This window comes from Vipera ursinii (assembly GCF_947247035.1).
Source record: "Vipera ursinii genome assembly, chromosome: 7".
Classification (NCBI taxonomy): Eukaryota; Metazoa; Chordata; class Lepidosauria; order Squamata; family Viperidae; genus Vipera; species Vipera ursinii.
Window position 1 is genome coordinate 11456261 of NC_139521.1, and position 16498 is coordinate 11472758.

General features: G+C 41.9%; 1 protein-coding gene across 1 annotated transcript in view; it reads right to left on the bottom strand.

Moving 5' to 3' along the window:
• DLC1 (DLC1 Rho GTPase activating protein) overlaps nucleotides 1–16498 on the bottom strand; it is a gene marked incomplete at its 5' end in the record, with an annotated part of 304905 nt that overhangs the window by 176776 nt on the left and 111631 nt on the right. Inside the window, one exon of the mRNA XM_083367226.1 lies at nucleotides 8836–8869. Within this exon, the coding sequence (XP_083223352.1) occupies nucleotides 8836–8869 (34 nt within the window). The remainder of the gene's footprint in view (nucleotides 1–8835; nucleotides 8870–16498) is intronic.

A 16498-nucleotide genomic window follows, 5' to 3' on the forward strand; every position in this document is an offset into this window, starting at 1 on the left:
TCAGACAAGTGCCCCCACGATTTCTGGGGGCAAGCTGTTCCACTGGTTAATTGTCCTCACTGTCAGGAAGTTTCTCCTTAATTCCAGGTTGTTTTTCTCTTTAATCAGTTTCCAGCCATTGTTTCTTGTCCTGCCCTCTGTGCTTGGTGAATAATGTGACCCTCTCTTCTTTGTGGCAGCCCCTCAAATATTGAAATACTGCTATCATGTCTCCCCTATTTCTTCTTTTCTTTAGACTAGCTAGCCAAACCCAAGTCCTGCAGCCGTTCTTTGTATGTTTTAGTCTCCAGGCCTTTGATCATCTTAGTTGCTCTTCTCTGAATTTTTTCCAAACTCTCAACATCTTTTTTGTGACATGGTGACCAAAACTGGCTGCAGTATTCCAGGTGTGGCCTCACTAGGGTTTTATAAAGCGGTATTAATACTTCACGTGATCTTGACTCTGTGCCTCTGTTTATACAACCCAGGATTGTATTAGCTTTTTTGGCTGCTGCTGCACACTGCTGGCTAATGGTTAAGTGATTGTCCACTAGGACTCCAAGGTCCCTCTCACAGTTGCTGTTTTTAGGAAATACTTTCAAGCAACAGCATATGCTGTCTATAATGCTAGCAAAGCACGTGTAATCTTGAATTGTCTTTAAGTTTTTCGATGTAGACCAGGGGTCCCCAACCTATGGTCCATGACCTGGTACTGGACCGTGGCCTCTTGGTGAGTCACAGCACTCACAGCAGCACTGGCATGTGGGCACTAGCATCCCCATTTGCGCATGGGCAAGGATGCTAGCACTGCCACCAGCATAATGCGTGTGCCAGCAGCCCGTTTGCGCATGCACGGGCTGCACACACACTGCAGGCCGCACACACACTGCTGCTCCCTTTCCTTCCAGGCTGCCAAGCTGGAAAGATTGGAGAGCTCTGATGTAGACAGTACAGGTGGTCCTCAGGTTATGACCACAACTGAGCCCAAAATTTATGTTGCTAAGTGAGGCATTTGTTAAGTGAGTTTTGCCCCTTTTTATGACCTTCTTCACCACAGTTGTTAAATGTATCATGGTTGCTAAGTGAATCTGGCTTCCCCATTGACTTTGCTTGTCAGGAGTTCACAAAAGGGGATCACATGACATGGCAACTGTCATAAATACGAACCAGTTGCCATGCATCCAAATTTTGATCACATGACCATGGGGATGCTGCAACAGTTATAATTGTGAAAAACTAGGTCACTTTTTTCAGTGTTAGTGTAAGTTTGAACAGTCACTAAACGAGCTGTTGGAAGTCAAGGACTAACTGCATTCTTTATATAATTACTGTTCAAAATGTATGAAGTCTGCTATTTATTTACTCCAGTTTACGGGCTAAATGGCTGAACTGTAAACTGCCAAACCTTAATTCTTATCTCTTTTTATTATATTTATTTTACTGTATGTGTGTTTTACATATTTTTTTGAAGTCTTTACTACTGCATGCATAGTGACGTCTACTAATTCAGTGAAGAATGGCCACATAAATCTTTTTTAAAAAGGTTTTTCAGTTGCCAATTTTTTTTTACAGCTGAACATTAACAGCATTATTTCTCATTTTATAATGTGCAAATCTGCAGTGAAACCCTTCCTGGTAATGAAATAAATGAAAAAGATGTAAAAAAGATATTGAGACTCTAGAAAGAGTACAGAGAAGAGCAACAAAGACAGTTAGGGAACTGGAGGCTAAAACATATAAGGAACGGTTGCTGGAATTGGGTATGTCTAGTTTAATGAAGAGAAGGGCTAAGGGTGACATGATAGCAGTGTTTCAGTATCTCAGGGGCTGCCACAAAGAAGAGGGAGTCAAGCTATTCTCCAAAGCACCTGAAAGCAGGACAAGAAGCAACGGATGGAAACTAATCAAGGAGAGAAGCAACCTGGAACTAAGGAGAAACTTCCTGACAGTTAGAACAACTAACCAGTGGAACAACCTGCCTCCAGAAGTGGTGAATGCTCCAACACTGGAAGTTTTTAAGAGGAGACTGGACAGCCATTTTTCTGAAATGGTATAGGGTTTCCTGCCTGTGCAGGGGGTTGGACTAGATGACCTCCAAGGCCTCTTCCAACTTTATCTTCTTCTTCTTCTTCTTCTTCTTCTTCTTCTTCTTCTTCTTCTTCTTCTTCTTCTTCTTCTTCTTCTTCTTCTTCTTCTTCTTCATCATCATCATCATCATCATCATCATCATCATCATCATCATTATTATTATTATTATTATTATTATTATTATTATTATTATTATTATTATTATTAATGATCCCACCTATTTAATCCGAATGGACTTTGTTGCAGCACTCTGTTTGACTCCAACTGCTAATAATTATGGAGAAAGAGTGTAGCTAAGGTTGCATGCCTCAGTCTATTTAGAAATTTGTAGCAGCTTGAAAAATCAGGAGTACATCACTTTGCAGTCTAATCCAAGATAGCATGTAGCTGTTTACTGAGCAGGAAGAGAATTTTCCGCTAATATTTTGTGTGCCTTTAGCATATGCAGAATAAATATATGAAAGGTGACCGAATGCTTACAACTAGGTGTCTGGTAAATGAGGTCACAATTAACTGCGTACAGGCAATCCTCAACTTACAACAATTCATTTAGTGACTGTTATGACCATGTTTCATCCTTAGGGCCTTTGCAGCATCCCTATGTGATCAAAATTCAGATGCTGGACAACTGGTACATATTTATGATGGTCACAGTGTCCCAGGGTCATGTGATCCTCTTTTGCAACCTTCTGACAAGCAAAATTGATAGGGAAGCCAGATTCACTTAACGACCGTGTTACTAATTTAATTATTGCAGGGATTCCCTTAACAATTGTGTCAAGAAGGGTCATAAAATGGGACAAAACTCACTTAACAAATGTCTCACTTAGCAAGACAAATTTTGGGCTCAGTTGTGGTTGTAAGTCAAGGATTACCTGTATAATAACACCTTTTAAAGAACTAGAAAGAGTTAACAATGTAAAGAAAATGGAATCTATGCCCAGAAAAGTACTTCTTTCATACATACAACCATACATAATAATGAACAATACCAGCTATGTTAAACAGCTCATTTATGTATGTGATGATACTTGTACAGCTACATCTCTCAAGCCTTGGGAACCATAATCAGCAAAGATTTGTATAACCTAGTTCGGATAGTTAATTCAGATAATGAATTGTGCTAAAATGGAATAAGTCATCTGAAATATCTAGTGTTGGTTTTGACAGTTTCTAAAAGATCAACACAATCTAGATGAGATTGGTGGTTTATAATTATCATCTAGTCATCATGCTTCCCATAACCATTTTAAGCCTTTGAAATTCATCAGAAACTGAAAGACTTCTGGAGATTGCATTAAGACATCTCCATCTGTTGGGCACTGCCACGCTTTCTGCATGTTCCTACAACTGCTGAGCAAATGACTGGCTCAGCTGGTGTTTTGGACACGAGCTTTGCTTCCTTTTCCTTCATTAAATGCACAATGGAAGGAAAAATAGAAGCAGAAGTACAATCCAGGTGAGACCACCACCTGCGTCTCTACCATTCAGTTCTGATAAAAGAAAACAAAGCAAAAAAGTTAGACAAGCAGAAGAGATTTCTTGTTTGGAGAATTAGAAGTTACAAATTTCTGGCTTGGTATTGTTTTCTTTAGGTATTTCCGAGTATGAGACACATGATTTTGTAGCTTGAGACAACTACATTGTATATTCTTGCAAAAATAGTTTTATCAAGTAAATATTTCAATGTTAAGACCATTTATAAATAGAACAATTCCATAATCTATCAGCTTTAACTCTCTCAATCCCTCAAGCTTCTTGATAGCCTAAAAACTACTTGGCCAAATAACTATTATTTATCAAAGGAGTAAGAATATTTGCTCTTATTGTCTAAGGGTCAATCACTAGACATTAATTTATTTCATTTTGCATTGTAATATCTTGAAATATGCTCTTCTATTTCTGGAAAAGGAAGGAAGGAAGTGGCATCTCTCCCAACTGGATTTAAATATCAACAAGGAGAATAACAGAATCCCGTGGAAACGAAATGATTGTGCTATATTTAGTTTCAATAGAGTGTATCTCAGCAACAAAATGTTTTTTTTTTCTATAAAGAAAACAGGATATTGGTAAAAGGATGATTGGAACTGGTGGAGAAAGCAGCAAAACGTATTCAAACACAGAGGTAATATGAGATTTTCCAGATGTTGAATTCAATTTCTTAGAATCAAGTCATCCAACTTGGCTTGCATAAACTGTAAGTTTTAATTTACTGGAGAAACTATTCCCACAGTTTTTTTTTAAACCTGATAGTAATTGACTTTGTTAATTTTTTTTTAAAATATCATAACAACATTTATAAAAAATAAGCATGTTCCTCATTCCAGTCATTTCTTTAAAAGGGAATTCACTGTATCGTTAAAAACAAAGCTACGTATTTAGATTCATTAATTCAGGGTTCAGTTTTGTTTTTTTTAAAAAAAAGATATTTGTGAGGAAAAGAGGGGCTTTCATAGGTTTTCAATGTTTCAGTTAGCACCATCAGCTAAATTTCCCACAATGCACCTGGCAAAGTGTATTTCTGGAACACTAAAGGAATGGGAATGAATTGACTCCACTGGACTCCATTTTCTCTCCCTGCTACTGTTATTACCTTTAAATCCTGTGCGTTCCCACAGAGAGGGCCTCCTCAGGGTGCCGTTGGTCAGGGAATGTCGACTGGCGGCCCACAGGGGGAGAGCATTCTCTGTGGGCGCGCCTGCCCTCTGGAACCAGCTTCCTATTGAGCTCCGGATGGCTCCCGACCTTTGCTCCTTCCGCCGCGACCTGAAGACTTGGCTATTCGAACTTGCCAGCCTGGACTGAGGGACTGGGATTTTAGATCTTAAATTTTAAAAATTTTAAATTTTGGAATGTGTTTTATTGTTTAGGGCTATCGGTTTAATTTCATTTTAATTTTTGTATACTATGTGTTGTTCATTGTGTTTAATTGCCCTGTACACCGCCCCGAGTCCCTTGGGAGAGGGGCGGTATATAAATCCAAATAATAAATAAATAAATAAATAAATAAATAAATAAATAAATAAATAAATAAATAAAAGCCAGGCAGGATGAACCCCATTAGCAAGCGCTTCATTAAAGAACCCCCGCGAATGAATAAAATCTTGGATAAGACAATTCTAGATATAGCTATTTTTTTAAAGCTTTTCATAATATGTTTCAACTATTCATTTCTTCCCATAAATACCAATCCTAGATTTGGCTATTGCATTTAGTTTCCATTATCATAAATCTCATAAATACAGAAGATTCTTTATTATACATCATCAGCTCAGTATTGACTCTTAGTGAGTGCACAGATAGATTTTTATCCGGGATGATCCTGTCCCTCACCTTGTCCTTCAAGGTCTTTTTTTACTGATGTACCTATTGCCACTTAAATGGAATCCATCCACCTTTCTACAAGTTGTCTTCTTTTTTTGTTTCCTTCCACTCCTTTCACTTCTCCTCCCCTCCCCTCTCCCCTCCCCTCCCCTAACTATTTTTACTTTTTAAATTGTAAGCTGCCCAGAGTCATCAGGAATTGGAAGGTCTCTGACTATATAAATCATTAAATAAATATAGTTTGTAATTCTATCCTGTCTAAAAGCTTCTGCGAAGAAACTCTTACGTGATTGTAGGGCTGTAATTATTCCACCTTCACGTATTCCCTGATCATCTCAACTCTACCAAAGTAAGAAGGGGAAGATTAGATTTTTTTTAAAAAAGAAAAGATATGTATGCTTTGAGTCTCACGCATATACCAATGAGCAGAAAATCCTCTTAAGTGTTACCGCAGTACTTAAAGTTGGATTCCAGCTAAGATTTTTCTAGACACCAGCTGTCTACAAGGAGAATTAACAAATAATAATAAAAAAAGCAGAATTGTCAAAGGGTTAAACTTTGTTAGATTTTTTAAAATCCTGCCTTTATTATTTTTATAAATAACTCAAGGTGGCAAACATATCTAATATTCCTTTCTCCCCCTATATTCCCAACAACAGCCCTGCAAAATGAGTTAGGCTGAGAGAAAATTACTGGCCTAAAGTTACCCAGCCAGCTTTCATACATAAGGTGGGACTAGAACACCCAAACACCTGGTTTCTAGCTTTAATGACTAGACATCCTATCCCAGGCCCTGTTGTTATGTAAAGATAATCTCAATGTCTGTATGTTAGCTGTTGATTCTGCAAAAGGTCTACATTACCTGTAATAAGAGAAAGGGAACGTTTCATTTATGTCAGGTCCATAACAGGCATCGATTTGCCTTACAGACGTTTTCCTTGATATCATCAAGGATTCCACTCCACATGAATTTATAACAATAGCCTGTTCTTTTGTACCTTTGCAGAGATTATCTAGTAATGTTATTATCATGCAACACACTTGATATTATCAATTTTCAAGCTGACTTGAAGAATAAAAGAGTATACAAAATGAAACTAACATATAAAGTGCTTTACCAATAGAATTCCATTTCCAACAGAGTTTAAAATTATTTCCAGTTTATTGGCAGGTTTTTTTTACATGAATCTAGTTTATTGATAGACGAGCATGTTAGTAGGAACTTTTTAAAGGTTTCCCCGCCGAATGCTCACACACAGAACACAACCACTCTTGTCATCACTCAGTCCCTTCACAGTCTTAATTCCTCTCACCCTGTGATGACACAGTTAGATCATGTCACTGGCATTGTGACTATGGATTGAAAGAAGCTTGGTAGAGTTGAGATCCCATTTAATTATCTCTGTATTTTAACTCTTGCAAATCAAAGGTGCCACAGAAAATGACTAGCTTAAGATTTCAGAGCTGACTGAAGACTAATAACAAATGTTGAGTGGCCATTGGAAAGAAGTCACTTTCAAGGGCAGATTCTAGTAGAGAAAAAAAATTACTTTTTATCAAGAAATTAAATTCTATCGATGGTTTGAAGAACAAAAGTGTTATGTGTAGAGTTCACTGAAGATAAACGACCTGCAATCAATGGAATCCTTATGATGAAGGATGTCACTGTGTCTCAAAACCTAAGACATTGATTCTGTGATAAACGTCTGTGACCTACCATCTACTTCATTAACTAAATGAGGAGTTACTATATATTGGGCCTATCAGACTGATTGGTAAATCTAAGTATTTTGTAACTATAAAGCCCACTGTTATCCTCCAAGGAGAGACAGGAGGTAAAAGAATGAGAGGTGAGTGGCAATTGGTACAGAATGCGGCCGCGAGAGTTGTCTTGGGAGTTTCCCGGTACTCCCATGTTACACCTTTGCTCCGCGAGCTGCATTGGTTACCAGTTGTCTTCCGGGTGAGATTCAAGGTTTTGGTTATGGTCTTTAAGTCCTTACATGGCATGGGTCCGGAGTACCTCGGGGACCACCTGCTGCCGGCGTCAACTTCCCTCCACCCTGTGCGTTCCCACAGAGAGGGCCTCCTCAGGGTGCCTCCGTTCAGAGAATGTCGGCTGGTGGCCCCCAGGGGGAGGGCCTTCTTTGGGGGCGCTCCGGCTCTATGGAACCAACTGCTGGTTGAGCTCCGGACGGCACCGGACCTTCGCTCCTTCCAGCGCGGTCTGAAGACCCATTTATTTGAACAAGATGGCCTGGCCTGATGGGGGACGTTAGGGTTTTTAATGGGTTTTTATATTGTTACTGTTTTTTATCTGGGCTATTGTTTAATTCTCTTTTAATTTTTGTATTTTCTATTTATATATGCCCTGTTCACCGCCCTGAGTCCTTCGGGAGAAGGGCGGTATACAAATTTAATAAAATAAAATAAATAAATAAATAAATAAATTAGATGTTTATTCCCTGTTGCAGGTAGATGTCATGAGAGTAGCAACATAGTAGGTGTTAGCTTATTCATTGAGCTCAGAACTCAGGTAGGCATTTTTAATTATATATTAAAAATATTAATTATAGACTGAAAAAATGAAGAATTGTGGATTCATCTAGCATGGGAGTAAGAACAAGAATAGTTTTTAATGGGAAATATCATGTGACTTCAAATGTATAATCTTAGGTAACTAACGTATGTTTGTTTTTCATTTATCAATTGGCTAAATGGAATAATTTTATGCTAGAAAGAAAAAGCAGAACCACAAAATAAATTCTACTCCTTGTTCAGCACAATCACCTCTCTACTGAAGTAGCAAAATCATAATTAATTTGAACTCGGAAAAATGTTATAAAGCAGCAATCTAAAACACTACCAAACTGAATATTTTTTTAAAGGCATCCATCGTAATAACGTTACACTAACTTCTTAATGAAAGAGAGAATTTAAGATATTTTGTAATAATGAAGAAGCTTTAAAGCGTAATTTCCAACTATGTGCAGAATGCATGCTGATCCATCAAAAACCATTTAGCTATCTGCATCTAGCTATCTGCTATTACATGCTTTCTAGACAAAAGTACCAACAATACAATGATCCAGAAGACAATTATTTCTTTGTTAATGAAGGTTAAGAAAGCAACCTATTATATCAGATATCATCTTTCTGACTGATCATTGGCCATATCACTTCAGGCCAAATTTAGCTTTTAATAAGACTGATCTTTCAACTTTCTGAAAATCTTTACCACCAATATATATACCACTGTTTTCTGCAGCAGAGTAAAAAACACAGATTATCAACAGCAAGCACTTAATGTTTGTTAAGTTCATAATTTGCACCTTTTGCTAGAACTGTAGTTCACACCTGCTTGTTTCTTTAGGGTTATGTAAGGTAATATTGCACAAAAATCAGTTGAACAAGAGCAAAAGAAATAAGCCTTTATTCACTCACCAGCCTTCACCTTTTCTGTAATAATTGGCACAGCCTGGGAAAAAAAAAGTAAAATTGTTATATTTTCATAATTTTCTACCTCCTTATTAAACTTATTAAAAATACTTTTAGAAATCTTCTTTATCTTTATCTTTATTAGACTTATATACCGCCCTTCTCCCGTAGGACTCAGGGTGGTTTACAAGGTTTTTAAAATAACAATACAACAATTACAAAAATTAAGAACAGTTAAAATAATTACATTTAGACCTTGAATAAATATAAAACCCCAATTAAAATCCAATTAAAACCCCAATTAATACTCTCAGTCCAGGCCAGAAAGCTCAAAGAGCCAAGTCTTCAGGTCCCGGTGGAATGAGCGAAGGTCAGGGGCAGTCCTGAGCTCTACGGGCAGCTGGTTCCAAAGGGCAGGTGCACCCACTGAGAAGGCCCTCCCCCTGGGTGTTATCTGCCAGCAATCTTTTACCGGCGGTACCCTGAGAAGACCCTCCCTGTGGGAGCGCACAGCACAAAGGGAGCTTGATGCCAGCAGTAGGTGTTCCCTCAGATATCCCGGACCCAAGCCATTTAGGGCTTTATAGGCCATCACCAGCACCTTGAATCTCACCCGGAGGGCAACTGGAAGGCAATGCAGCTCATGGAGCAGAGGTGTTACATGGGAGTATCGGGAAACCCCCATCACAACCTGCGCGGCTGCATTCTGCACCAGCTGAAGCCTCCGAATGGTCCTCAAGGGCAGCCCCATGTAGAGAGCGTTGCAGTAGTCCAATCGGGAGGTCACGAGCGCATAATAGGAAATGTTTTCCTATTATTTCTAAGATTCTGCATAACAGTGAAATCTCTTTGCGCTAAGTGCGTATAATTTCCTAGAACCCAGAAGACAGGAAATCCATCTTGAACTAAGAGTGTAACGTCAAATTTAAGAATGAAAAGATCAAAGTGGTTAACAAAGCTCCCCTTGTTAGGGATTTAGTTGAGGGTGAGCATGCGGACCTGGCTTGCATCACGGAGACTTGGTTGGGCCCAGAGGGTGGGGTCCCTTTGGTTGACCTTTGCCCACCAGGCTTCCGGGTGCTACACCAGCCTCGAGCTCAGGGGAGGGGTGGGGGTGTGGCGGTGATTGTTAGGGAGACCTTATGTCCGCGGGAGACCACCGTTCCTCAGATAGTCGGGTGTGAGTCTCTCTTTATGAGATTTGGTTCTGGGGCGCAGTTGGGCTTGCTGCTCGTGTACATTTCGCCTAGTCGCGTAGCGGCAGCCCTGCCCGAGCTGCTCGATATCCTCTCGGGGTTGGTGGTTGAGTTCCCCAAACTTATAGTTTTGGGAGACGTCAATCTACCATCCCTGGGAGGCTCATCTGAGCTTGCTCGGGAGTTCATGGCTTCCATGACGGCCATGGACCTGACGCAGGTAATTTCTGAACCAACTCATGAGGGAGGCCACACCCTTGACCTGATTTTCCTATCTGGACGGTGGTTGGATGATCTTGGTGGGGGCTTTCCATTTATTATGCCCCTGTCATGGACCGATCATCACCTCCTGCGGCTGGTCTTCCATTTTGCCACCCCCCGCCGTGGGGGTACGGAGCCAACTAGATGGTACCGCCCCAGATGCCTAATGGATCCTGATAGATTCCAAGCGGTGCTGGGGTCCCCACCTGCCTCCATTGCTCACAACTCGGCGGATGCCTTAGTGGAAGCCTGGGAAAGGGCAGCCACTGAGGCACTCGACCGGGTTGTACCCTTGCGGCCCCTGACCCGGTGCAGATCCCAGCGAGCTCCATGGTTCTCCGCGGAGCTCCGGGAGATGAAGCGTCGGAAACGGGGCCTAAAGAGCTGCTGGAGGTCCAGCCGATCTGAACCCGACCGATTGCGGTTAAGAACCTATATTAGGTCTTATCTCGCTGCGATGAGGGAGGCGAGGTGTAATTACTTCTCCACCCTCATCGCGTCCGCAGATAATCGCCCGGCCGCCTTGTTTAGGGTGACTCGCTCCCTTCTTAATCAGGAGGTGAGGGAGGATCCCTTGCAGGGTCGTGCCGAGGAGTTTAGTCAACATCTGTCGGATAAAATCGCTCGGATTCGGACCGGTTTGGACTCCAGCTGGGCAGAGTCTGGCGATCAGGACACGGGCGGTCCTGTCAATGTTATCTGGGAGGAGTTTGATTCTGTGACCCCTGATGAAGTGGACAGGATTATGGGGAAGCTGAGTTCCACCACATGTTTATTGGATCCGTGCCCTTCTTGGCTGGTTTATGCAGCTAGGGAGAGGACACGAGGCTGGCTCCAGGCGGTTATATCTGCTTCTTTGAGCGAGGGTTATTTCCCCACCATCTTGAAGGAGGCGGTGGTGAGACCTCTCCTCAAGAAGCCTGCCTTGGACCCAGCTGTATTGAACAACTTTCGTCCAGTCTCCAACCTTCGCTTTCTTGCGAAGGTTGTCGAGAGTGTGGTGGCGCATCAGCTCCCTCTGGTCCTGGATGAAGCGGATTATCTGGACCCTTACCAATCGGGTTTCAGGCCCGGGCACAGCACGGAGACGGCATTGGTCGCTCTGGTGAATGATCTCTGGAGGGCTCGGGATAGGGGATATTCCTCTGTCCTAGTCCTATTAGCCCGCTCGGCGGCTTTCGATACCATCGACCATGGTATCCTGCTGCGGCGTCTCAGGGGACTGGGAGTGGGAGGCACGGTTTTTCAGTGGTTCTCCTCCTATCTCCTGGGACGCTCGCAGTCGGTGTTGGCAGGGGGGCAGAGGTCGACCCCTAGGACTCTCGCTTGTGGAGTTCCTCAGGGGTCGGTCCTCTCGCCTCTCCTGTTCAACATCTATATGAAACCGCTGGGTGAGATCATTCGTGGTTTTGGAGTTGGGTATCATCAATATGCTGATGATACCCAACTTTTTATTTCTACCCCAAACCACCCCAGTGATGCCCTCGCTGTGATGTCCCGTTGCCTGGAGGCGGTTCGGGTCTGGATGGGGAGGAACAGACTTCAACTCAACCCTGACAAGACTGAGTGGCTGTACATTCCGGCTTCCCGGGACACCTGGGATGTTCCATCTCTTTCTATGGGGGATGAGCTTTTACCCCCTGTGGATAGGGCTCGCAACTTGGGAGTCCTCCTAGATTCACGACTTACTTTGGAGGATCATATAGTGGCCGTGACTAGGGGGGCTTTTGCCCAGGTTCGCCTGGTGTGCCAGTTGCGGCCCTATCTGGACCGGGAGGCCTTATGTACGGTCACTCATGCGCTCGTGACCTCTCGCCTAGACTACTGTAACGCTCTCTACATGGGGCTTCCCTTGAAGACTACTCGGAGGCTCCAACTGGTACAGAATGCGGCCGCGAGAGTTGTCTTGGGAGTTTCCCGGTACTCCCATGTTACACCTTTGCTCCGTGAGCTGCATTGGTTACCAGTTGTCTTCCGGGTAAGGTTCAAGGTTTTGGTTATGATCTTTAAGTCCCTACATGGCATGGGTCCGCGATACCTCGAGGACCACCTGCTGCCGGCGTCGACTCCCCTCCGCCCTGTGCGCGCCCACAGAGAGGGCCTCCTCAGGGTGCCTCCTGTCAAGGAATGTCGACTGGTGGCCCCCAGGGGGAGGGCCTTCTCTGTGGGTGCTCCGGCATTATGGAACCAACTGCCGGCTGAGCTCCGGACGGCATCAGACCTCCGATCCTTCCGTCGCGGGTTGAAGACCCATTTATTTGAACTAGCGGGTCTGGCCTGATGGGGGTATATGGGTTTTTATAGGTTTGTTTTATTATTCTTGTTTTAACTTGGGCATTGATTTAATTGTCTTTTAATTTTTGTATTGTCATTTTATATTTATGCCCTGTGAACCGCCCTGAGTCCCTTTGGGAGAAGGGCGGTATAGAAATCTCAATAAATTAAATTAAATTAAATTAAAACGTTCATAGACTCTGGTAGCACACTATCCTTAGATACATCCTTAGAAATGTCCTTAGATTCTAATTTTAAATTGTGTTTAACTGGCATGGTTTGTTTTTTTTAAAGTTGAACATTTGCTTCCTCTGCAGCTTCTCATATTTGACATTTGCTCTCTACTTACTTGACATTTGCTGCTATTTACCACTCAGTAGCTTTGACCAGTGTCCCTATTCTATGGACCTTTCAGCTGTATTACATATCTCCTCCCATAATTCAACTCTGTAGGGAATTAGGAGAACTGTGGTCAAACGTAACTGGAAGATGGAAAGTCAAAAGAAGAAAGCTTAGGGCTTTCTGGCACAGCAGCTCTAAGCATCTCTGTCCTCTGCTGAAAAGCCAGTTTAAAAAACTGCCGTTGGATTTTAATATGTTTTTCAGATTTGGCAAATGCACACTCTCAAATAACATATCTTGACTGGTGAACTGCCAGTTCTTTAACCCTCCCACCAATGCTTGGAAAGCAAGGACCACTCACTTTCCTTCCATGCAAGGGTCTTTAAGACCAGGTGTTTTCCATCCAATATACCCTTCGTACAAGCCCCCATTATAACTGACATCTGTCTATCCATTTCTCTGGATAGAAAAAGGAAACACCCACACTTTTGCAATATTCCTATTACTTGATGTGGAAGAGGAATTTCAGAATTCACTTGCTTAAAAAATAGAGTGGAAGAGTTTTGCCTAGAAGAAAATGAAATATAGTAGCTGGGCCACACAATACCACCTATGCAGCAGAAAATTGGAAAACATTGCTGTTAAGATGAAGTGAGAAAGATGGTGGAAAGTTCTCTCTGCAGCAGTTTTAAATTAGGATCGTGGAACGTCAATGACTTAAATCTAGGAAAGGTGAATATCATTAAGGAAAAACTAAACAAGCTCAGCATCGGTATAGTAGGCATCAATGAAGCCACCGGACATCAAAAGAAGAATGGGCTTCATACTGCGTAAAAAAGTGGCTTGAGGACAACATACACCAGACATGTCAAACACAAGGCCCGGGGGCCGGATCCAGCCCACGAAGTGGTTTCATGTGGCCCGCAAAGCCATCCTGGAAACAGTGAGGGAACGGCCCCCACTGCCTTGGCCCTGGCCCAGAGACCCTCCTTCTGCCAGAGACCCTCAGATCTGTCCCACTCCTGCCCGGGCCCCCATAGGCACCCTTGATGCATAGGTTATACGCGCTCTAGCCACACCCACCCAGTAGGCCATGCCCGCCCAGGTCATACCCACCCGGCCTCTTGAGGGCAACCGCAATGCTGATGCGGCCCTCAGTGAAATTGAGTTTGACACCCCTGACATACACTCTTACAAACCTCCTTGGGTTGGGACAAATAGGGTATCCAGGCAAGCCTTTAGTCTATTTTATTTGGCTTGCCAACATGCAGTGCACAAAGCATTGTCTCAAACATTCTTCAAACAGTGTGACATCATTCCAAGCAACCCAGTATTATTTAATTATCAAATATACCAAAATATGTGGACCATATTTTATTACTATCAGCAGTATTAGGAATGTACAGAACCCCCAGACTGTTACATTGCATTTCAGTAGCATATTCCTGTCCTGTTTCATAGCTCATGTGGAAATATCACCTGGAAACTATTACTTGCATTAAAAACCAAACAATCGAATAGAACTCTGACCACATCATCTTGATCAACTGTCTGTATATTTGCCGGATGTTCCAGCCAACTTCTGAAATTTCAGCAGAATGATTGAAGAAAGATGCTTTCTGGAGTCAGAAATGCTGTCTCCAAAGTCTGCTGGTTCAAAGAGCATTTGGACAGATAAAACATTTTAATCCATACAGCTGTTGGCTGAAGCACTAATTATAAAAAAAATTCCTCATGATCTGATCTAGAAGTATTGGAAGAAACAACACAAATTAAATCCACACCAAAATGAGGCTAGCACCAGCATTTTCATATAAGAACCACACAATAGAACCAGTATAATATTGCTGAGAAGTGCTATTTGTCTGCTCTCGCATGCAAACCAGGAATAAATGAGGTATACATATGGTGTCCCTCCCTCCAAAACTCAACCCTACCTCACCATGGTGATGGTGGTGGTGGATGAACAACATAAGCCTATTGTACTGGCCAACACCGCTCTGGCATGGAGAAAGACCTGGCGACCTACTCTAGTTTTCCCAGTCAAAAAAACTTTATGGATCGGCTCAAAGATGTGAAAGATATGGCATGGAGTGGTGAGACACCAATAAAGATACAGGAGAAGAGCAAAAACAGATATCAGAGTAGCAGGAGCATCCATGACATGGATGGGATAAATCCTAATGGCCCCCCAGCCATTGACACAGCTCCTAGTAAAAAGAGTTGTCTCCACTGTTCAAAGATTTTTAAATTAGGAATCTCAATGACTTAAATCTAGAAAAGCTGAATATCATTAAGAACAAACTAAACAAGCTCAGCATCGGTATACTAGGCATCAATGAAGCCATTGGACATCAAAAGAAGAATGGGCTTCATACTGCGTAAAAAAATGGGCAGAATCATAAAAAGTTTTTGAACAGTCAGTGATAGGATATCTATCTATATTATCAGAGATTTCAATGCAAAAGTGGAAGAAATGGAAGAAACAGAGATAACAGGCAAGTCTGGTCTCGGTCAACCAAATGAGGCAGGAGAACATCTGATTCAGCCATGAACAACAGCTAAGCATAATGAACAAATGGTCTGAACAACCCAAGCAGTGATTATACCAAATGGACTTCACCAAATGGAGAACACTGAAATTGAATCGACTACACATTATGCGAAAAAAAGTGGAAAAGTTCCATCTTCGCTGTGAAAATTGTTCCATGGCACATAACCTTGGTACCACCGTAGCCTTTGAACTGTGGTGCTGGAGGTGACTTTAACGCACCCCATGGACTGCAAAAATAAAAGGCCATCTCAATGAGACTTTCCATGAAAAGTTGTAGGCAAAAGATCAAATCCTTCCTGATTTTCGACAGTTTCCAGATAAAATAATAAACATTCAAACAAAATTAGTGTTTATTATATACACTATAACTGGTTGATTTATTATATTACTATAACAGATCAATAAAGAACAGCATGGGTTTCAGTGGGTGTGTTCCATCTATGACTAAATCTAAATCCCATCCAGGAATAAATGTAGAATATAGAAATTCTACTTACAATAGAATTAATGGAGATATATGGTGTAATCAGGGCTTTTTTCCTCATAGAACACTCAGAACGGAGTTCTGGAAGCTTTTTTGGATGGAACCTTGTAGTGTAGGCAAGGCAGGTTGTATGACATGTGTGAGTTCCGGCACCTTTTTCTTTTACAAAAAAAACACTGGGTGTAATGGTATAATGACCAAAAGCGCTGGGCTAGAAACCAGGGCAACGGCGGTTCTAATCCCATTTAAGGCACAAAGCCAACTGGGTGACCTGACTAATTATCTTTAGCTCATTATTGGCCAAATTGATTGGCAATAACTTTCATTTTCATTTATTATTTCATTTCATTTATTATATTTGTATACCGCCCTTCTCCCGAAGGCGGTGAACAGGGCACATAAAAAAATACAGAATACAAAAATTAAAAAAAGAATTAAATAAGAGCCCGAGCTAAAAACAGTAGAATAATAAAAATCCCCAATAAAAACCCCAGCACATCACCCATCAGGCCAGGCCGGCTTGTTCAAATAGATGGGTCTTCAGACCGCGTCGGAAGG